Source organism: Drosophila takahashii, chromosome 2R, assembly GCF_030179915.1.
Source record: "Drosophila takahashii strain IR98-3 E-12201 chromosome 2R, DtakHiC1v2, whole genome shotgun sequence".
Classification (NCBI taxonomy): Eukaryota; Metazoa; Arthropoda; class Insecta; order Diptera; family Drosophilidae; genus Drosophila; species Drosophila takahashii.
In genome coordinates this window covers 8,008,221-8,032,816 of record NC_091679.1, presented here as the reverse complement: position 1 = coordinate 8,032,816, position 24,596 = coordinate 8,008,221, and the positions used below count along the sequence as shown (strand labels likewise).

Sequence of the window (24,596 nt, the reverse complement as noted above, 5' to 3'; positions counted from 1 at the left end):
AACAGTTATTTTCGGTCCCTGACTTAAAAGCTAGAAAATTATAAAAAAATTTAATTTTGAAAAATTCCTGGACCATTTAAGCAATTGTATTCCTTAATTTTATTCATTATCACACACAATCACAAGCACAATGCTCTTTTTTTATTCGCAGTCTTATTTTCGTTTTTTGATACTGCAGTACTTATTAAAAAAAGCATGCTTTTTTTGAAAGTATGGTTATTTCATAAGAATGATTTATTCAAATGGATATTACTTATTAAAAATACTCAGAGTCATAACGAAAGCAATTTTATATTTTTTAAGGAATTTTTAAAAATTAAATTCATTTTTATAATTTTCTAGCTTTTAAATATCTGATTTAGCTATTTTTTGACCCGGCGGCCATTTACATGTCGCCGCCTAGGATAAAACTAAAATTTGAACCTTGTCAACCGAAAAAAGTTAAAAAATCCGAACTTTAAAAATCCACCATAAATCCAATTTTTTATGAATTTGGGCCATACTCGGCTTGTTTTGTCCGGTGGGATGTAAACTTTAAGTTTATACACATTATAATTTTTCAACGGATTTATTTCGAGTTTTTACGATACATACAGCCGACCTACAGAGGACCAAAAAACACATTTTTCATCTTTGTCGAGCTGCTGCGCTGCCATTACTTATCCAATCATATTGATCTGTATGGCAAAGTTAAGCTCTGATCTATTGACTTTATAATGAAACAAAAACTGGCCCAATTGGGTAGATATTTGCCGAGATATAGGAAGAAATTCGAAAAAGTCCGATATTTAACATTTTGAACTTTAAAAAATCTTTAAAAAATAACTGGGCCGAACACTAACAGAATTTGCCATCAATTGCTTTGGAGCTCTCCAAGAATATTATTTTGTAAACTAGTGTAGTTATATATTATTTGTAAACTAGTGTAGTTATATATTATTAGATTGTTTCAGTTAGATGCAGTCATTGCATAGACAAAATATTTGCGCATTTTTATTTCCCTTAGTAAATAAACTCTATGTTAATATGATCAGAAAAAAAAACCCGAACACACAAAATAAATTTTTTGTGAACCGAACCGAGTATTAAAAAAAAAGTTGCGGTTCGGTTCCGGTTTAATTATAAAAAAACAGTAACCTCTGCGGCACCCATAGTGAGAACTCTTTGGCTAAGAAAGTTAAAAATAAAGTAAATATGATTGTGGTCAAAACCCATATTGACTAATTTGCTACATAAAATTGAAATATTGACAGCGTCAAAGGCTTTACTTAGGTCTAATACAGCTGCGGTTACATGAAAACCACGAGCTTTTAAATTAGCTATATTGTTTCTCACGTCGTTAATGCATTGGGCAGTAGAATGGTTTTTCCTGAACGCATATGATCTAGGTGGCAGAATTTCATTTTTATTTATGTGCTCTTCCATACGCAATTTTATCAAACCTTCTAAGCACTTAAAAATTGCACTTAGGAGGCAGATAGGTCTGTTGTTAGTAATAATAGAAGAATCAAGATTTTTTTGGGAACAGGTATAACCTTTATTTTCCGCCACATATCTGAAATAACACCATTGTCTAAAGTATTGTTTAGCAGGGATACCAGTTTTTCTATTTGTTCCAAGGGTAGAGCTAAAAGCATTCTATAAGATATATTGTCAAGGCCTTTAGCGAGAGTTCAAAAAGTCAAGGAGTTCCCTAGCAGAAAAATTGGAGTTGTTATAGCGATAAAGCAAGTCTTCAGAGAAAGAAATGTCAGAACACTCAGCAAAGTTGGGTGCAGTGGGTATTTGATTAAGAAAATCCCTATGTTCTGAGTCAGAAATTGCACTATTGGAGGTTTGATTTGCTTGTAAAGTTTAAGAGAATGGATTTTGTTCCACATAAATTTCATTGAAGAGGGGTTGGAAATATCTTCCGCAAGTTTATCAAGGTTTTCCTTTCTCATTTTATAGAAGTAGTTATTAAGTTTTTTATTACTACTAATATAGGCAACAGCATCAGAGTGTAGCTTGGATTTATAGTACTTTTGTCTACACGCATTTCTTAGTCTAAACAATTTTTCACAGACCTCGTCCCAATACTTTTTTGGAACATATCTATTGTTTGTATTTATTTGAATTGAGTTATTAGAGTGTATAGTTAAGTCTAATGTTGTAATCTGAATTTTATAAAAGTCCTGGATTATTCTGTGATGATTAAATTTTGAATGTTAGTTGAAGCTTAAAATTGGTTTATTTTTATTAAAATTGGAAAATGATTTGAAATTTTTGAATTTATTGCAGACCAGTTAGAACTAAGATTACTATTATTAAAAAAAGTGAATTTTTTTTTTTTTTTTTTTGTTTTAAACCATCTGACCGATGATTTTTTACTTTTGGTCGCGACAACACTGCCGCATTGACCAGATACTGGTGGTTTGAGAGCGTGTATCGGGTACGCTCACGTAGATACGGCCACTCTGACGATGTGAAAACGCCTTGTTATTGGAAACGACAGTCCGCGGTAGCTGTCTAGGCTCACATTCTACCCTTGTAGACAATATTTTGTTTATTTGTTGCAATACTTTGATTTTTTTTTTCTTCTAGTTTGTTTTTTGTTTTGCTTTGGTTAATTTTTTGTTTTTTTGTTTTTCTTATATCTTTATTTTTTATTGAATAAGATTTTTCTTTTGTTTTTCTCTTTTTTTTTTAATCATTGTTTTTATTTCTTTTTCTCTTTCCTTTTTTTTTTCTTTAAGAAAACCAGAGAAGGTGGTTGCTGTAATATTTAAATATTTTAAATTTTTTTCGGAGTATGCTTAATTTTGGGCAGTCAAAGATTAGATGCTCCGCATATTCAGGAACATTACAGAAATCACACAAATTTGAGTCTATAGCTTTTATCCTATGTAAGAAGGTTTTGTCATATGTATGTCCTGTCATTAGTCTGTTTAGTACTTTTAATCCTTTTGCTTTCCATTTTAAATCATGGTGCCAAGGTTTCTTAGGTATTTCAGGAAAGACTTTTATGAGATTTGTTCCTTTGTTTGTGCATTTTATCTTGTAATCCTCGTTCCATTGTTCCTCTATTTTTATACCCTTGCAGAGGGTATTATGATTTCAGTCAGAAGTTTGCAACGCAGTGAAGGAGACGTTTCCGACCCCATAAAGTATATATATTCTTGATCAGCATCACAAGACGAGTCGATCTAGCCATGTCCGTCTGTCCGTCCGTCTGTCTATCTGTCCGTCTGTCCGTCTGTCTGTTTCTACGCAAACTAGTCTCTCAGTTTTTGAGTTATCGGGACAAAACTTTCGCAAAAGTCTTCTTTCTATTGCAGGTAGTATATATGTCGGAGCCGACCGGATCGGACAACTATATCTTATAGCTCCCATAGGAACTATCGGAAAAAAAAACTTTAAAAAATTCCAGCTTCGGTGTTTTTTGAAATATTACCTTCTACTTTTGGGGATGTTATTTTTTAAATATTTCTGAATTTCGAAGTAATTATTTAAAAAATCGGACTACTATATCATATAGCTGCTATAGAAACGATCAGAAAATTAATGGAAAAGTAATAGGAAATAAATTCTAGCTTCTTTGGTTTTTATTGTATTATTATCTACTCTAGGATATGACTCTTTTTAAATATTTCCGAATTTCAATTTTAATTTAATCAAAATCGGACGACTATATCATATAGCTGCCATAGGAACGATCGGAAAATTAATGGAAAAGTAATAGGAAATAAATTCTAGCTTCTTTGGTTTTTATTGTATTATCTTCTTCTCTAGGATATGACTCTTTTTAAATATTTCCGAATTTCAAATTTTAATTTGATCAAAATCGGACGACTATATCATATAGCTGCCATATGAACGATCGGAAAATTAATGAGAAATATTAGAAAATTGAACATTTTTGCGATTTGTTAATTAATAGGAATGATCTGCAAGGGTATATAAGCTTCGGCTGGCCGAAGCTAGCTTCCTTTCTTGTCTTTTTAATTTCTCTCAGAGCTTCTTTGGTACTTAGTTTTATATCTACCACGTCTCCTTCCCTAACAGCTAACTTAGCTAGCCTATCAGTCTTTTCGTTTAACGGAATACCCTTGTGCCCTGGTATCCAAATTACGTCAAGTTTTTGTACGTCTGATTTTTCAATTATATTGTGTATACAATACACTTAATACACGAAGTACGAGTCAGATTTTTTGTTTTTAACTAAACTAATTGCTCCTAGGCTATCACAGAATATCACAGCGTGTTTGTATTTATTGCTTTGGCATATAGTGCATGCCATTTTGATACCAGCTAGCTCTGCTCCTACAGATGAGAGAGATGCAATTATTTTAAATTTGTGTGCTTTGTGACTGGGTAATTCCATGATTCCTGTTCCTATAGCCTCTGTGTTTATGGACGCATCGGTGGATATGATGCTCCATCCCTTATCCAAGTATCTGTTTATTTCTTCACTATATATTGCATTTGCTTCCTCAGTCGAGTAGTCCACCTTACTTTTTGCCAGTAGTTTGTCTTGGATGTTTATCTTGTTTGATACTAAGAAAAAATCCCTAGTTCTAGTATTGTCAAAGAAAAACCTAAAATCCCTTATTGTGCTTGTGTAGCTTGTTTCTGCTGGTGAATTTTTGAGTTGACTAAAGAGAGATGGGTTCATCGCTTTCACTTTGAAAAGCTTTTTGGCGGTGAGCCATTTGGCTCTGAAAACAGGCGGCATTACACCAGCCAACACGAAAATTTCGTGTTTGCTGGTGCCCGGTGGAACACGAAACACAGAAAGTGACATCAAGTGTGGAACTATAGGAAGGATTATGGGAGTAGGTAGGAGAACCATTGTTGAGACAAAAAAAACCTGAGTGTAAAAGGGAATTTTCTAAAATGCCTCCTCTGGCACCTTCAGTATTATTATCCATTTGCTGGATTTGGCATTAAAGTCACCACCTATGACAGCTAGACCACTCGATTGAGCAGCAATAGTAAAAAGATCATCGCAACCTTGTTGAAAGGAACTAATGTCTGTGCTGGATGCCGCATAGACACTTAAAATATTAATATTATTTCTTAAATTCGTTGTACAGATACCAATGACTTCTAAGCTAATATCACAGTTAATTTGTCTAAAACGTATATGTTTTTTTTTTAAATAAATTCCAACGCCGCCATAACCATCGTTACGCGCCTTACAAACAAAGTTATAATTTGCCAAACTACACATGGAATTATTGGAAACCCAAATCTCTGATAAAATTGCTATGTCTATATTATTATAAACTAAGAATAATTCCAATAATTGTTTGTTATTATTAGCAGTTAAGCTCTGAATATTATACTGTATGATATTTAAAGACATTTAAATAAAAAAAATTTTAAGATTTATTAAAATTAACATATAGACAAATAAATAAATAAATAAGTGTATAAATAATTAAAAGATTAGGAAAAAATAAATAAAACAAAAATGATTACTTAAAAATTAAAATAAATTAAATTAAAAAATTAAACAAGTTGTTTAATTTTAAACAAATCAATTTTTGAATTTGTTTCTTAAATTTTCTAAAAAGTTTCTTGAGAAATGAAGAGATATCAGAAGCTTATTGATTTAAACTATTTTCCGCAGCTTCAAGAGCTGGGTTGTCTGTAATAGGTTGACTTGAGGGTGAGCAGCTAGCCGGGTTAGAATGAATGTGCGAAAACTTTTCATTTAGAGTGTACTCATGTTCTTGAAGAGCAGCTTTCCAGCTGAGCATAGTGTCGCGGGAATTTTTCTCTTCATTTATCTTGTTAAGAGAGTTCTTAACCACTTTGTTAAAAGGGTTAAGTGCAAATATATGTTGAGTAGCTATTTTGGTATTATTTTGTAACACTGGAATGGCGGATTTTTTTTGCCATGATGGCTGGGGGAAATGGGTTAAGTCGTTGGAGTCGACTTCATCTAAAATTTGGAAGAGAGAGGGGTACATGATCTTCGTTTCATTACGAGATAAATTCTCAAGAGTCATACATTTCTGAATAGCATACGCTCTCTTACGAGCGGGACAATCAAAAGAGGTGGCTGCGTGGTTTTGTTTGCAGTTAGCACAAAGTAGTTGACTGCATTGTTGTTCTCTTGAATGTGAAAGAGAACATTTACTGAATTTTTGTTCAGTTTGTTTGCAATTCTGAGCAAAATGATTAAATCTAAAACAACGAAAGCATTGACCAAAAGGAACAAAAGGACTAACATTACCTTTGGTGTACAAAAAAACAACCTCGTTGGGAATTTGAGTACCATTAAACAGAATCTTAACCCTAGGGGTGTTGACAAAAATATCTTTATTATCACTGTCGTTAGTCTTCACACGAATTAGTTCATGTACATATAGGCACTGGAGAAGAAATGTATTCCTTAAGTTCAGAGTCGGAAAACTTTGTCGGGATGTTAAAAATAATACCCATTTTAAAAATGAAGTGCTTGAAAATTTTAGGTTCGTAACCATTATTTTTAAAATTAGAGGACAGGATGCTATTAGCTGCCGGTGCTGATTTGCACTCAGCTTTGCAACGCCCATAACCAATCTTGATTACGGAAATAATATCCTTAAAGGGGGGGTCTTTGGCACCAAAAAATCGACTAGCTTTGCGATTTTTACTATAAAAACTAGTTGGATGGATTTAATTCAAAGCTTTTGTATATTATTAAGTGTCATTTAATTAACATCCACTATCTTTTATAGTTGATACTATCGGCTAATATATCGGTGGCAAAGCGATTGCTGGAACTCTATTAAATAAAGGGGTTTTGCGGTGTTCACTGTACCTCCGCTAAAATGATCGGATTTCCATTTTGTTTTTACATTTCGCTTAAGAATTAAAAAAACCCGCCCCCTATGAAGCCCTTGTTTTAATTTTTTATTTTTAACAATTTTTTTCGATAGTCCAAAATCAAAAATGCGTTTTTCACCTAAAAAATTTGACTTTTGGCTTAAAAATATAATGTTTAAAGTTAAAAAATAAAAAAAAAACGCTTCATAGGGGGCTGGTTTTTTTTATGCAGAAAAATATGCGACAAACGATCGGTTGAGCAGTTTAGAAATGCCGACGAACACGGACTTTCAAAACGTGGTTTTGAGAAAAACGCACTTAAAGATGCACTTACGTACCTAAAGTCTTAGAAGTTAGGGTACTAGTATTAGCATAACTTCTAAAGTTTTTTGTAAAAAAAATCGAAATTTTTTTAATGTTTGATTTTTACAGAACAGCATTTAATTCAAGGGGGTTTATAGAAACTCTTTTAGGACGATCCTCGCCATTGTTTTCACCAATTTTGTCTATGTAGACTGCTATACGAGTAACCGTTGTTTTCCAAATTTCCGTTTTCCCTCTTCTCTTCTTTGCTAGCAGGATCCGTTAAATTAATACCACTTACTTGGCTGCTCGAACTCGGATGACTTACAGCGTCATTAACCTCTTTCATCTCCACTTCTTCACTTTCTGATTCCTCTAAATTTTTATACCCTTGCAGAGGGTACTATGATTTCAGTCAGAAGTTTGCAACGCAGTGAAGGAGACGTTTCCGACCCTATAAAGTATATATATTCTTGATCAGCATGACTAGACGATTCTATCTAACCATGTCCGTCTGTCCGTCCGTCTGTCCGTTCGTCTGTCCGTCCGTCTGTCCGTCCGTCTGTCCGTCCGTCTGTCCGTCCGTCAGTCCGTCTGTTTCTACGCAAACTAGTCTCTCAGTTGTAAAGCTATCGGGCTAAAACTTTCCCAAAAGTCTTGTATCTATTGCAGGTAGTATATAAGTCGGAACGAGCCGGATCGGACAACTATATCATATAGGTCCCATAGGAATAATCGGGGAACAAAATTTTTAAAAAAAATTATATCTTGGGTGTTTTTGAACCTAAACCCTCGTACTTTTGGAAATGGCATTTTTTATCTAATTCTGAATTTCGAAAAAAAAATTTTTCAAAATCGGACGACTATATCATATAGCTGCCATAGGAACGATCGGAAAATTAATGGGAATATAATAGGAAATAAATTATTGCTTCGTTGGCTTTTATCGTATTCTCTTCTACTCTGGGATATGACTTTTTTTAAATGTTTTCGAAATTTGATTTTAATTTGATCAATATCGAACTACTCTTGGGTGTCACAGAAAACCATTCCAACCGAATTACTCCCGAATAGCAAATCTCGGTGTCACAGACGTCATTTTTAACGGTTTCTAAATCCCCCGTATTTTGCCGGACGTTTTGATAAAATTACCCAGCTTACAAATTTTTCCCAAAAATATAACTTTATTTAAGACAACTCTAATGAATTTTAGGAACTACCTGCATACTACGATTTTTATACCTACTTCGGTTTATATTTAAAAATATGCTTTTTATAAAACCTCTCGAAAAAATTAGCTAAAAAATATCCGTCGGCAAACCATCTACCTGGCAGTGTTAACAATTAGCTAGCACTTTAAAATACCACATTTCGGACTTAGGGCCGGTTTCTCGAGTCCCTGTCAAAGTCCCTGATAGCTATCTGTTCGAAAAATTTAGAGACCAGATAAACTGTTCGTAAAAGCAAATCGGCTTTCTCGACTGCTTAAATTTATCTGAACGAGAAACAATTACAGAGTGCTGTTAACGCACAGAACTGGGCTGTGAAGCGCAAAAAATGGCGTGCTTTTTTTTTTATTTCACCAGCTGTTTGGGTGTAATTCAAAGGAAAAGTCAGCTGTGATTTCGTTTCTTCTTTTTAGTTGGCTGTGGCAAATCAGCTGTCATTCTATCGAGTCGAAAACGCTTAACAGGGACTCCGAGTCCCTGTCAAAGTTAGCTCTCACATTGGGGCTCGAGAAAACCAAAATGCCTTAGCAGGGACTTTATCTGTTCGAGAAATGTTAGCCGGCACTCGAGAAACCGGCCCTTAGTTATCGAAATGTTTTGTTAACGAATTATTTATTCAAAGGTACTTAGTATTGTAGTTAAAAATGAAACTTATTTCTGGTAAAAATATTATGGTAAAAGAAGTTGTAGTTATTGAGAAATTAGTAAAAACTGGCCGCCTTTGCTAAAAGTTGGCATCACTGTCGTGAAAAAATGTCCTATTTTAGCCAGGTAAAACGCTGGCTGTGAAGAAGAAGAAGACATACATGTAAAAAAGTACAACATTTTTGTTTATTATTAATTTAAACTAATAAGCTTTGCTAATTTTCAGGGGTAAACATAGGTTACCAGCGCAAGACACCATATTCTTCCGATTCATTCGCGATAATATCGACATTGCCAAAGGATTTACTCAGGGCGGCCGCATTCTTGTGAAAGGACCTGGCCAATAAGTTAAATCTCCATGGTAGTCCATGTAAAACCGTTTGTAAGCATCTCCTCTGCGTCCTAGCCTCTCGCAGTTTATGCCTTCGCAAGTACTCTAGAGCAGACGGCATTTTAGTTCGCTTTTAAAAATCTTGCCAACTTAGAAATGAAAATAAACCAACGCAGCCGCGGCAAACCGTTGTTCAGGGCTGCAATATGTAGCCTGGCGGGTAATTCAAATTTTTAATTTTTTTCTTTTGTTATGTACAATATGCGCTTTAAACATATATTCTTTTTGTAATTTTGCAAGAAAAACATAAATTAAGTTTAAAACTTAATAGTCCAAATAACTCAAAAAAATTCGATAATTATTGAATATTCGATATTTAGTGTATGCGTCCAGCCCTGGTCGTTTTTCGGTAAATTTTCCGAAAAAAGGAAATCTCTCGAATTCCTGGGACACCAACGGTTTTGGTCGGTTGGTTTCTAAACCAACCGTCCCCAAAACCGTCGACGGTATCTGTGACACCCCTGACTATATCATATAGCTGCCGTAGGAACGATCGGAAAATTAGTGATTAATAGGAATTATCTGCAAGGGTATATAAGCTTCGGCTGGCCGAAACTAGCTTCCTTTCTTATTATCTGTAGATTTTTTCTTTTTATTAAAGGGCGATAATTTCGGCCTTTTGTAGTTGCTCAACTCCGAGAAAGGGCTTTTACCCTTGGCCTCGGAGGATGCCATGTTTCTTGGGGTAATTTTACCCGTAATTGATTTTTATTTTAAACCAATATCAAGAAACAAATAAAAACTTGTAGTATTTAGAAGTATAAATTTCGTTATATTTTTGTTTTGAAAAAAAACAAAAAAGGTACAAATTGGGTTTATATAACACACTGCTCAAACACCTCCGTTGCATGCAACAGGTCACACGCGAATGTTGTTTCTTGTTATCTAGGTGATGCTTTAGTTTTACCCGTTTACTCGTAGAGTAAAAGGGTATTATGTATTCGTGCAAAAGTATGTAACAGGGAGAAGAAAGCGTTTCCGACCCTATAAAGTATATATATTCTTGATCAGGGTCACTAGCCGAATCGATATAGCTATGTCTGTCTGTCTGTCTGTCTGTATGAACGCTGAGATCTCGGAAACTACAAAAGCTAGAAGGTTGAGATATATATACATATTTTTTGGCTTTCTACGCAGCGCAAGTTTATTTTAGCCGCGCGCCACGCCCCCTCTAACGCCCACAGTCGCCCACTAACGTTTTTAAAATGTGTCTGGCGCCCAAACCTTTAAAGATTTCCGAAAAGTATAAATGCAATTTTGTTGTGTATATTTATACCTATCGAAATGTTGAAGCCATTTTTATACCCGTTACTCGTAGAGTAAAAGGGTATACTAGATTCGTGCAAAAGTATGTAACAGGTAGAAGGAAGCGTTTCCGACCCTATAAACTATATATATTCTTGATCAGGATCACTAGCCGAGTCGATCTAGCCATGTCCGTCTGTCCGTCTGTCTGTCCGTCTGTCCGTCTGTCTGTCTGTATGAACGCTGAGATCTCGGAAACTATAAATGCTAGAAGATTGACATTTTGCATGCAGATTCTAGGATTTCCTACGCAGCGCAAGTTTGTTTCAAAAGGGTGCCACGCCCCCTCTAACGCCCACAATCGCTTATATACGATTTTAAAAATTTCAATATTTCAGAAAAGTAAAAATGCAGTTTTATGGTGTTTATCAATACCTATCGAAATGTAGAAGAAATTTTTTAAATCGGACCATTCGTTAAAAAGTTACGGCGGATCAAAGTTTTATCTCCATCTCCTTCGCACTTCCTTTAGCTGAGTAACGGGTATCTGATAGTCGGGGCACCCGACTATAGCGTTCTCTCTTGTTTAAATCGTATTCATTAAAAAGTTATGAGCAATCAAAAAAATTGTATATATCCATCTCCCTCGCACACTCTTTAGCCGAGTGACGGGTATTAGATTGCCGGGATCACCAACCCGACTATAGCGTTCTTTCTTGTTTTTTTTATTTTGCATCAAAGTTGAAAAATATGGAAAAAATTGACGTTTGGCAAATAACGCATAACTAAGAGATGCGGTTGGCAAACTGCAATATGTTTTACTTTTAACTAACACACCAATCAGTGGAAAAAAGAAGCAAAGCGATTTGATACTTTTTAAAATATTTCACCTGTAGGTGCGAAAAATTTACTAAATACGGTGTTTTTTTTTAAAAGTAAAAAAAAGTCAACTTTGAAGTTGCACAACATTTCCAAAAAAATATTTGATTTGAAAAAGGATTCCTATTTGTAATAGTGGATACATTAAAATTCGAAAAATTGATTTATTGCACGTTTTTTGGGCCAAGAAGCCACTGTGTGACGGACTAAACCATTCCATAAAACTATTGAAGGAGGCCGCTTAGCCAAGGCACCCATTTCACTGCACAGTAGGGAAAAAGTCCGATTTTTTGGCAGAAACTCTAGTTTTAAAGATATAGCCTTAAAAAATATAATATATATATATATATATATATACCACCCACAGCCACCCACCCACCACCTCCCCACTATGGTCAACCCCCTAAAAATTTTCAGAATATATTACCCTTGCAGAGGGTATTATGATTTCAGTCAGAAGTTTGCAACGCAGTGAAGGAGACGTTTCCGACCCCATAAAGTATTTATATTCTTGATCAGCATCACTAGACGAGGCAATTTAGCCATGTCCGTCTGTCCGTCGGTCCGTCTGTCCGTCTGTCTGTCCGTTTCTACGCAAAGTGGTCTCTCAGTTTTGAAGCTATCAGCTTGAAACTTTCCCAAAAGTCTTCTTTTTATTGCAGGTAGTATATAAGTCGGAACCGGCCGGATCGGACAACTATATCTTTTAGCTCCTATAGGAAAGATCGAAAAAAAAAACTTTAAAAAGCTTTTGTGTTTTTTGAAATATTAACTTCTTCTCTTGGGAATGGTTTTTTTTAAATATTTAAGAATTTCGAATAAAATTTAGAATAAATCGGGACACTATATCATATAGCTGCTATAGGAACAGTCGGAAAATTAAAAGCAAATTAATAGAAAAAAAATTATTGCTTCGTTGGTTTTTATTGTATTCTCTTCTACTCTAGGATATGACTCTTTTTAAATATTTCCGAATTTCGGTTTTAACTTTATCAAAATTGAACTACTATATCATATAGCCGCCATTGGAATTAATGAGAAATAATGGAATATTGAACATTTTTGCGATTTGTTAATTAATAGGAATGATCTGCAAGGGTATATAAGCTTCGGCTGGCCGAAGCTAGCTTCCTTTCTTGTTTTGTTAAAAGCAAAAAAAAACAAACTAAAAAACCCTCTAAACACTTTGCACGTCGTTGGTTAACTTTGGAGTAAAATTAGCGCGTTTTTTCTTCGAATTATCGGTGGCACGTAAATTTTTTTAAAAATGGTTTTAATAAGTTTAACCATTTTAGTATTAAAACAAGAAAGGAAGCTACCTTCGCAGTGCTGCCATTTTGTCCTCTTTCCGGACAGATCTGGCCTTTTTTTAACGGGTTTATCCGGAAAAAATTTCAAACATCCCCTATCCGGAAATCTGTCCTTTTTTCAAAAAAAAGGTCTTGAGTGTTATTTTTGCCAGTCGAAAGTGTGTAAACCTGTTTTTATATGCTAAAACGCCTTTTTAACCATCAATCTTACAGTTCGGCATTAAAAAAATAATTATTTTTACAAATTATCAATGAGACGTAAAGCAGTCGATGGATTTTTTATATAGTACGATTTTTTCTGTAGCAAAAAAAGAGGAAAACACTTTAAAAATTTCTCAATTTTTACTCTCTGCTTTTTTGTCAGAAAAAAATTTCAGATTTTAACGACTCTTAAGGCCGGTTTCTTGAGTCCCTGTCAAAGTCCCTGATAGCTATCTGTTCGAAAAACTTAAATACCAGATAAACTGTTCGTAAAAGCAAATCCGCTTTCTCGACTGCTTTAATTTATCTGAACGAGAAACAATTACAGAGTGCTGTTAACGCACAGAATTGTGCTGTGAAGCGCAAAAAATGGCATGCTTCGATTATTTTATCAGCTGTTTGGGTATAATTTTAAGGAAAAGTCAGCTGTGATTTCGTTTCTTCTTCTTAGTTGGCTTTGGGAAATCAGCTGTCATTCTATCGAGTCGAAAACGCTTAACAGGGACTCCGAGTCCCTGTCAAAGTTAGCTCTCACATTTATGCTCGAGAAAGCCAAAATGCCTTAGCAGGGACTTTATCTGTTCGAGAAATGTTAGCCGGCACTCGAGAAACCGGCCCTTATTCGGGTTTGACGCAGATATGGCATTTTTTTGTATTACCAATATAGTTACTTGAAATGCTTTTATTATTTTAATAATTTTAGATTATTACGTATACGCACAAAAATTAACCATGGTAAAATGATCAAACAAAGAAGGATGTGAGTCGGGCGCAGTAGGTCATTACATAATTGAATTTAATATAAAATCCATTTAAATTAAGTAATTATATAACCCATTGGTAAAACAGAAAAATGGAGGCGCATTTACTTTTGTCCCTTTTTTTGTCGTTTTTGAAAATTTTTTGTCCTTTTTTTCCCTGTTTTTTTTGGCTTATCTGTCCTGTTTTTCAAGCTGAGTGATGGCAGCACTGTACCTTCGGCCAGCCGAAGCTTATATACCCTTGCAGATAAAAGAATGCTCACTCGGTGCAGTTCCAGGGATTCCAGATTCAGCGTTCCTATTTATTTAAATTTTGTTTTTAAGTAGTCAGGAATCAAAACGCCTACTTCCTACAAAGTTACAATGAATTTTCTTATATTTGTTTGAATATTCTTATGGGAGCCTTAAGATATAGTGGTCCGATCCGGCTCGCTCCGACATATGTACTACCTGCAATAGAAAGAAGACTTTCAGGAAAGTTTCATCGCGATAGCTTTAAAACTGAGAGACTAGTTCGCATAGAAACGGACAGACGGACAGACGGACATGGCTAGATAGACTCGGCTATTGGTGCTGATCAAGAATATATATACTTTATGTGGTCGGAAACGTCTCCTTCACTGCGTTGCAAACATCTGACTGAAATTATAATACCCTCTACAAGGGTATAAAAAATATATGTTTTTTTAAATTAGTAGCTTTTATTTTTCGCTTTTTCTCCATAGTGCACTGGGCGCTAGTGGGCGCTATACCGCTAAGGGCTTTTGTGGTCGTGGCAAACTTTTTTTAGGTCAATCGACAGGTGTTGAAGAAACAAATTCATTTCAGAAAACATTTTTATACCCTTGCAGAGGGTATTATAATTTTGGTCAGAAGTTTGTAACGCAGTGAAGGAGACGTTTCCGACCCCATAAAGTATATATATTCTTGATCAGGATCGATAGGGGAGTCGATATAGCCATGTCCGTCTGTCCGTCTGTCCGTCTGTCCGTCTGTCCGTCTGTCCGTCTGACCGTCTGTTTCAATACCGTTTGCGAGCTCAGTTTAAATGCTAGCGCCTTGAAACTTTCACAGTCGTCCTAAAACATGTGTACGCAGATCAAGTTTGAAAGCCGACCCGATCGGACGTCTATATCCTATAGCTCCCATAGGAACAATCGGATATAGCTTTCACAAAATGAAGATATTTCGCTCAGTGTAAGAGCTTTTGACATGAATCTTATTCTTTTACGCATACCTTGATCAGGGTAAAAGCGCGTGCCGATCGGACGTCTATACCTTATAGCTCCCATAGGAACAATATGCTGAAATCGGTCAAAATTTGACGTTTTTCAGGATATTTTGCGCAAAATATAAGCTATTCCCATGAAACTTTCCAAATCGTATTTTTTTGTGCGTACCTTGATCAGGATAAAAGCGCGTGCCGATCGGACGTCTATATCATATAGCTCCCATAGGAACAATAGGGTGAACAATTTTAAATTTTTATTTTTTTCAATTATAGAATATTTTGTTGTTTATTAATTCATGTTGCTATTTTAGTCAAGTTTTCATTAGTGAAATCTGCAAGGGTATTAAAACTTCGGCTTGCCGAAGTTAGCTTCCGTCCTCGTTTTATCTAGCTTCATAACCCTGGGCGCCACAGCTTTTTGCGGTGTGTGGGCGTTAGAGTGGGCGTTCCATATCGGCATGATAAACTTGCGCGGAATGGGAAGCTAAGGTATCTCAATCCAAAGCCGCAACTTTCTGGCCCTTGTAGTTTCCGAGATCTCAGCGTTCCCCGGACAGACAGACGGACGGAAAGATATGGCTAAATCGACTCGGCTAGTGATCCTGGTCAAGAATAAATATACTTTATAGGATCAGAAACGCTTGCTTCTACCTGACACATACTTTCCAACGAATACAATTAGGGTGTTCAATTGCGTTGCAAACTTTGTAAAGTGTAAAGGTGTATATCAATTCCAACAACAATTTTTATACAAAATAGTTTTGAAGGCCTACTTTTGAAAATTTTTTTGTATAGAAATTGTTGTTGGAACTGCCTTACACTTTTACACCTTACAACGTTTGCAACGCAATTGAACACCCTAAATATACTTTTTAACTCTACGAGTAACGTGTATAAAAAATTAAGAATTATCTCCGACTTGCTTAAATACGGTAAATCGGTACTTACATTTAAACATAAACATGAATTTAATTTATAGTTACCTGAAAACAATCCACTATCGGAACGGAAGGAATTGTATAAATCCTAGACAATGTCTCTTGACAAACACCAGTCAAATTATGTTTTCTAGCTATTTTTCCAAAAGAAATAATTGCTTGTGCGGATGCGTGTACTCCTAGCATTGTACTTCCTTGATCTGATTGTTGCTCTAGGTGTTGTGTTATTATTTGGTAGTGATGTTGTCGCCAAGTAAATATGTCACTCCAATGTGATAAGTCGTCAGAAATAATTGGTAACCGATTACGCCAGGTTTTAACGATGGCTTTCATATCGTGCAACGAATTATTACGTGATTGGGCCAGTCCTTGATGAATTTGACTTGCCTCATGAAGTTCCATAATTTGTTGTGAAGCTTGAAGATATGGCAAGTGAATATGTGAAACTATGTTGGGTAATCGCCGCCACTCACGAATGCATAAACTAGATGCAATCTCTACATATCGTTCTACACTGCTAGTCTGCCTTTCATCTTGGTGAAGTATACTCAAATATCCTTTGTAAAGATTTATTTTAAAACCATGGTGTTTCAAATAACATTGTTCTGTTTTAGATAAAGCATTTTTCATTAAATTCCAATCAGGTACACGCCATGAACTTTCAAGAACTAAAAACATGTTCTTATCTTTATTAGTTTGAGCATAGTCCAGAAGAATGTCCCACTGATTTAATTCCTTAGCACATCGCATCCAATGCTTCTCCCACAACAATAATTCGCTATTAACATATGTATTAACGACTCCATTATTTAAATCTTGTTTAAATTTTGTCATCGCTAGATCATAAGCACCTTGGGCTTCTTCGAAAAATCCCATTTGCTCATATGAAACAGCTATATTTGTTTCCGGATAGTGTGCAAATTTAAGCCAAAGGCCAGCCCACAGATCTTCCTCATGCATTGAAGAATACATTTTTGAAAGTGAGTCAAATATATTATTTGATTGTTGAATATCTAATTCGGAGAAATTGACATCTCCATCTTTAGAGCTATCCTTATTTTGTATTGGTTGATTAAGTACCATATCTTCTAAAACCAGGATTGCTTTGTGCCATAGGTTATGAGATTTGCCAAGGTATGCTAATAAATTTGGAGGAATATAAATGGGTGGTGTGCATTTAGTCAAACTTTCTACAAAAGTATTCAATGTACTTGGAAAGCAGTCCTTTTGATTGACATTGGTTCCAGATGATAAAAATGGTATTAATTCCTTTGTGACATTATACTTTTGATCTTCCGTAAATATACTCCAGATACGTGGAAAAATAGATATCCAAACGCTTTGAGCTAATTGCGTGTCAATGTGACATAGCTGAGAAGTCGCGACAAGCATCTGATCGGTCCTTATATTTCGATTTGCTTCTAAAAATTCTGCTTGTTTATAAACTAATTCAACTAAAGTAACACGTCGGGTTGGTAATATTTGTTGACAATCATCTTTTCGATCAGCTGTAAATTCAAGTGTTAAATCAATATCAAACACGTCATCCTTATCATCAACATTTTGAATGATATCAAATGATTCCGATTGAGATGATAAGAAGGACACAAAAGAATTTTCCTGTGTCTCGGCTGAGTTAGCTGGAATAACGGAAGTAATGCTGGGTATTTTGAGCTCTTCATTTGAACATTGAATTTGCATCATTGTATTGGCTGTTAAGATAAGCAATTCAATGCATTGCTTTATCCAATAATGGGATCCAATTGTGTCCCATGCCTGGGAACAAATTATATATAATAATCTATCATGAAGTCTACGTCGCATTGATGAATCTAAAATTTCAAAAAACTTTGCTCTTATGTGAGGGTTTTGAAATCGTAAACCATTTAAAAACGCACCCTCCAGTTTGCTTGTTAATTCTGTTTGTTTAAGAACTTCATCTCTATATATAAAATTGATAATTTCTAAGAATTGTACATTCAGTTCAATTTCATCAGTAAATTTTTTTTCAACGTTTTGCATGAGTTTTACCAGCAAAGCTGATTTTTCCCGAATAGATGGAACTTGGGTCATAACATTTGGTTCTTTTGTTTTAATCCAATCATCCAGCATTTTAATTATACATTTTATAATTTTTACTTCCGAACTCTTTTCTATAAGACTAACTAAAATTGTACCTATGAAAAGCTTTCTAATTTCCACACTCATTACAAAAATCCTATTTTTAATCAATTCCAATGAAAGGACCAAGAGTTCTAAAGGTAAAGAATTTGAATCAGGGGGCTGGCTGATAACATTATTTCCGCTTATTGTATTTATATGATCTTTTGTAAGTCGATTTAGAACTCTAATAAACTGAACCAAAATTCGATCGATATAATTATGATTATTTGTGGTGCATGCTTTTAAAATCATTAAGGTCCCAAATAGGGAAGAAGCATTTGGTTGAGGACTCTTTTCGTAAAAAGTTAGGTTCTCGCCAATCATTTTACTAACAGCGCTATATAATAGGTCCAGATCTTCGTGTTTATGTTGAGCGTCTGGTGGAAAAATTCCCATTATTCGTGTTAAAAACATATGCATTAATCGCACAATCCGAGTATTTTGATGAATTATACATAAGGACAGGCCTCTTTGGACTGGTCTTACTATTGATACCAACTGTTCTTGGTTTAATATAGTAGTTAGAAATGTTAAAAAATCGATTCCAGTGCAAATGTTGTTTAAATTGTGATGAGGAGTTTCTACAGTTGCAAGAACTTTATCAAGCCAATTGAGCTTAATATCAAAAGGCTGTGGCCAAATCTCTGGTCGCATAGCCATTTTTAGGAGCATAACACATCTGAAAATAAAATATTTAAAAACAACATTATAAAAATAGAGTAAAATACATTTACAGGCACTTAAATGTATTTATAGAGGTCTGTCTGTCTGTTGTTTCTCGAAGCCGTTCCCGAGATATACTATTTAAAGTTTGAGAACATTTTTTAAGTTCTTAGCTTCAAAAACTCATAGCGCCACTAAATGGACACCAAAAAATTTAAAAAAAAACCCGAATACAACCAAGGCAAACTCTACGAGGTACCCGACTTTGAAGAAAATCTATTTTTTCATATGCGCAGTTGAGAAATTCTTACCCTATTATATTGAAAACAACAAAATGTACAAACATTTTCAATTACCTTCGAGATAAACTTTCTCCTGGCGAAATAATTGTGACTTGTGGATCGTTGACCTGGCATGCCAACCGTACCAAGAAATTCAGAACCGTATCGCAGTAGGACTTATCAATAGAGCGAAAAATATCATCAGCCTTAGTATACGATCCCACACCTGTAAGAATAAAAAATAAAACAGTTTTATAATGCGATAGAGGTGAAGAAATATCGATTTTGGGTTTTTTAAACTAATTGGAAGGATTTATTTCAACCCTTTTTGTATATTAAGTGTTATTTAAATAACATCCACTATTTTTTATAGCCGATACACTATACAAAAGGGCGTTTTGCGGTGATCAATGGATCAATGTATCTCCGCCAAAAATTATTTGATTTCTATTCTGCAATAACATTTTGATAAACAATTAAAAACCCCTACCCACTTGGAAGCTCGATTTTTCTTTATGAATTTTTTCGATCTTACAAAGTCAAAAATGCGTTTTTCAACTAAAAATTCGACTTTAAATAAAAACTCTTCCCAGGGGGTACGTTTTTTTGTCCAGAAATTCCGATGATCACGGACTTTCAAAACGTGGTTTCAAGAAACACGCACTTAAACATGTCACATGTAAAACACTTTGGCCAGCCGAAGCTGGCAGATCATTCCTTTTGAATTATAAAATTTGGAATTTCTTATTAGGGGAAAAGGGGGCTCTAATAGTAGGAAAAGTTTGGTTAGACATAGCAGCTATAAATAAAGAGCCATTAGAACAAGATTATCATCGGAAAGCTGTTCTTTTGGCTATAGGGTAATTCCAGGCCAATTTGGGTCAAATCTCAGAATCAATCGAAACTTCTTTTTCGCCCACCTTCTCTTGTGGTTCAGTTAGATTGAATTTTCCAAAACGACCGTGTAAAAGAGACATGTAACTATTAAATTCCTAAAAGATTACCTAGACACCGACCCATGTCCCATTTTGTTGGCCTGTGCTACATATTAAGGCTCTCATAGGATTATTCGAACATTATACGTTTTTATACCCGTTACTCGTAGAGTAAAAGGGTATATTGTATTCCTGCAAAAGTATGTAACAGCTAGAAGGAAGCACTTCCGACACTATAAAGTATATATATTGATCAGGGTCACTAACCGAGTCGATCTAGCCAGATCTAGCCATGTCTGTCTGTCTGTCCGTCTGTCTCGGAAACTATAAATGCTAGAAGATTGACATTTTGCATGCAGATTCTAGGAGTCCCTACGCAGCGCAAGTTTGTTTCACAATGGGTGCCACGCCCCCACTAACGACCACAATCGCTTATATACGATTTTAAAAATTTCAATATTTCGGAAAAGTAAAAATGCAGTTTTTTGGTGTTTATCAATACTTATCGAAATGTAAAAGAAATTTTTCTAAATCGGACCATTCGTTAAAAAGTTACGGCGGATCAAAGTTTTTATCTCCAACCCCTTCGCACTCCCTTTACCTGAGTAACGGGTATTTTGATTTCTGACATTTTAAAACCCAAATTTTTTTTTGTGTTTTAAATCATCACATGGATGATAGAGCTGTTGGTCGCAACAACACTGCCGCATAGACCAGATACTGGTGGTTTGAAGGTGTATGCACGATACACCCACGTCGACTTCGCTGTTATCGATATTAATCGTAGACGTTCTCAATGTTCGAATGTCAGTGATTCTCAAAAATATTCCTCCAGAATGTTGATCTCAATGTCGTGATGTCACCAGAGAAAGTAGGTGGTTGTTATTCTGGGTTAATCCTCCAAGTTGATTTGCCGAGCAAGTTTAATGATATGTTGTTGGTTTCAGTACAATGGCTGGTCACCAATTTACAAGACCACAGAGGGTGGTCTACAAAAACTTCCTTGGGTTGAGTTTGACAGTGTTTCTAATTAATAATAAAGTGGTAAATTTAAAAATTAAAATTTGCACTGTTTATAAATATGGCCAATAGGGTGGGTCGATTTGAGACCCCAAAAATCGTATAGGGGGAACGTAATCTTTAAAGGATTCTAAGCCATATTGGCGAACATACTTATGGTCTAAAATGACGTTTAACTCCCCCCAAACGCGAATGAAAAATACAGCTTTTTTGAGGAAAATATCATAGTAGTCAGCACAGATATATTACTGAATATCAAATTCAAATTTTTATTTCAAATTTAGTAATACATTTTTTCCTCAAAAAAATCAGTATTCTTCATTCGCGTTTGGGGGGGGTCAAACGTCATTTTAGACCATAAGTATGTTCGCCAATATGGCTTAGAATCCTTTAAAGATTACGTTCCCCCTATACGATTCATCACTTTTTTCGGCTCCATACAAATCGACCCGCCCTAATGGCCAACTCTCTAAAATGGAGTGATTCTCTTTATAGCCGTTACTCGTAGAGTAAAAGGGTATATTGTATTCGTGCAAAAGTATGTAATGGCTAGAAGGAGGCTTTTCCGACCCCATAAAGTATATATATTACACAGGTTAACAAAATGGGCTTTATTAAAAGGTGCAGGCCTATTGGCATTAAAATATGTTAATAGTTTTCGCGTTTAACGGGTGGTATTTGGGCAATCGCGGTTTGAAAAAATAGCAACAAGCCTGTTCACCGCATCAAGTTGATTGGGAATAGAGGTGAACAAATGTTTCATAGGCTTTGATTAAATCAAATTACGATGGAACCTTAAATGCAATTATGTAAAAGGGCATCCAAGAAATTTGGTAAAGGTTTTATTATAATTGAGCACAGACCCTCGAAGATGTCTTAAATCAAAACATTAAATGTTGCTATTTTTTTCAAACCGCCATTGCCCAAATACCACCCGTTAAACGCGAAAACAAGGTATGCAGATATGTTTATATACGTCCTTATTAACACAATTTAATGCCCATAGGGCTGCACCAAAAACACTGTCGGCCTGTGTTATTGATCAGGATCACTAGCCGAGTCGATCTAGCTATGTCCGTCTGTCCGTCTGTCTCTCTGTCTGGATGAACGCTGAGATCTCGGAAACTACAAAAGCTGGAAGGTTGGGACTTTCTACACATATTTTTGGGCTTCCTACGCAGCGCAAGTTTATTTTATGAAGGTGCCACGTCCTCTCTAATAGTCAAGGAACTCGACTATAGCGTTCTATCTTGTTTTTTCTAGTAAACTAATTTTAAATTTAGTTCTGATGTTAGTTAGTTTTTAGCAGTTAACCCTCTAAGACTTGCGTGCCTGAAGGCACGTATTACGTTTTTGGTCTTAACAAATAAACTAACATCTTTTCAATTGTTTAAATATTTTTTGGCGGTTGATAAAAGACAGACAAAATTATGATTCTCAGGCTTGAAAGCTCTCCGAAGCTTCTAACGAGACTTATCATTTATTTTATGTTTTTTCGCGCGAAAATAATACGTGCCTTGAGGCATGCTTACGTCTTAGAGGGTTAAATATTAGGTGTTCAGCATATTCAGGTAAATTACAGGTATCATACGTATGATCTACCATTTTAAACACCAAATCTAAAATAATAGCCAATATACATACATCTGATATACCTAAACGGGACCCATCAAGATAAAGCTTTTGAAACTCTCAAGGAAGGTAAGTATGCATTTGAACCGCAAGGGTATACAAACTTAGGCCTGCCGAAGCTAACTTCCTTTCTTGTTATACCCTTGCAGAGGGTATTATGATTTCAGTCAGAAGTTTGCAACGCAGTGAAGGAGACGTTTCCGACCCCATAAAGTATATATATTCTTGATCAGCATCACTAGACAAATCGATCTAGCCATGTCCGTCTGTCCGTCCGTCTGTCCGTCTGTCCGTCTGTCCGTCCGTTTCTACGCAAACTAGTCTCTCAGTTTTGAAGCTATCGCGATGAAACTTTCCCAAAAGTCTTCTTTCTATTGCAGGTAGTATATAAGTCGGAACCAACCGGATCGGATAACTATATCTTATAGCTCCCATAGGAAGGAAACGTTAAAAAAATTCTAGCTTCGGTGTTTTTTGAAAAAAAACCTTCTACTCTTGGAAATATTATTTTTTAAATATTTCAGAATTTCGAATAAAATATTTTAAAAATCGGACGACTATATCATATAGCTGCCATAGGAACAATCGGAAAATGAATGGGAAAGTTACACAGAAATAAATTTTAGCTTTTTTGGTTTTTATTGTATTCTCTTCTACTTTAGAACATGACTCTTTTTAAATATTTCCGAATTTCAATTTTCATTTTATCAAAATCGGACGACTATATCATATAGCTGCCATAGGAACGATCGAAAAATTAATGGGAAATTAATTGGAAACAAATTATAGCTCCGTTGGTTTTTATTGTATTCTCTTATACTTTTGAATTAAATTTAACAAAAATCGGACGACTATATTATATAGCTGCAATAGCTGCAAAGTCATATTAAAATAATACGAAATTTAAAATTTTTGCGATTTGTAAGTTAATAGGAACGATCTGCAAGGGTATATAAGCTTCGGCTGGCCGAAGCTAGCTTTCTTTCTAGTTTTTTATTTAAATTGGTAGAATACCTTTTTAAGAATGTGTTACGAAAGTTTCACTAAGAAATTCGAGCTATTTGTAAAAAAAAATTTTTTTTAATCTAAACTTTCCCAAAAGTCTTATTTCCATTGCAGGTAGTACATATGTCGGAGCGAGCCGGATCGAACCACTATATTTTAAGGCTCCCATAAGAATAATCAAACAAATATAGAAGAAAATTCATTGTAACTTTGTAGGAAGTAAACGGCATTTGCGGCATACAGCTTAAATGTTTGGCAAATAACACCAGTTTACAAAAAAAAATGATGAAATACGCACTTTATGAAACCTTTTTTTCCGGTAAGGTACATCTTTCTGATTAAGAAAAGGGCACTTACAATTTTGTGTATGAGTACCAATATTTTTTAAAGCGTAAAAAACGTTTTTGACGCTTTTTTAATTTCTAACTCGAGCTGTGATTAACCGATTTCGGCCATTAAAGACTCATTTTACAGGTAATAGAATGCCCTCTAACTTTCTTATACACAGCATTGAGATCCATTTATTAGTTTAGAAGCTACAATTTGTCAATGTTGGAAAAAACGCAAAAATGCCGGCATAAATGTAAGGAAGAGTTGGTTTTGATCAAGTTGGCAACCCCACACAACACAAAAGAAAACTGATGAAAAGAAAGAGAACAATTCAGTCGAAAGAAGCAGTCAAATCGTGAAGTCGCAAAAAGTTGTCGTGTGCAGAATATTCGAATTAATCAAGTCCCGAGTATATAAGAATAAGTCGAAAAGTTGTTATATGTCGCGGAGGGTTAGAAAGAACATGTGAAGACACAATAACTTTATAATTTCAATACCTTATTAAATAAAACTATATTACATTTGGGGTCTCAACCTAAAAGGCAATAAAACAATGAAAATTGCGCAGTTGCGAATTCAGTGAAACAATTTCATCATCAAGTGAATACGAGAGTATGAGCGACGAAGAGGGAAAAA

At 35.1% G+C, this 24,596-nt stretch overlaps 1 protein-coding gene across 10 annotated transcripts in view; it reads right to left on the bottom strand.

Annotated features, from left to right (window-relative positions):
- The window catches only part of Nipped-A (Transcription-associated protein Nipped-A), a 520,496-nt gene that overhangs the window by 157,345 nt on the left and 338,555 nt on the right, over positions 1-24,596 (bottom strand). For 9 of the 10 annotated variants that reach the window (XM_070213827.1, XM_070213829.1, XM_070213828.1 and 6 more), the window contains 2 exons: positions 19,114-19,266; positions 15,977-18,773 (listed from right to left, as the gene is read on the bottom strand). In XM_070213827.1, coding sequence (XP_070069928.1) covers positions 15,977-18,773; positions 19,114-19,266 — 2,950 coding nt within the window. Of the gene's footprint in view, positions 1-15,976; positions 18,774-19,113; positions 19,267-24,596 lie in introns of those variants that run through there. The other variant, XM_070213836.1, reaches the window with a different exon arrangement.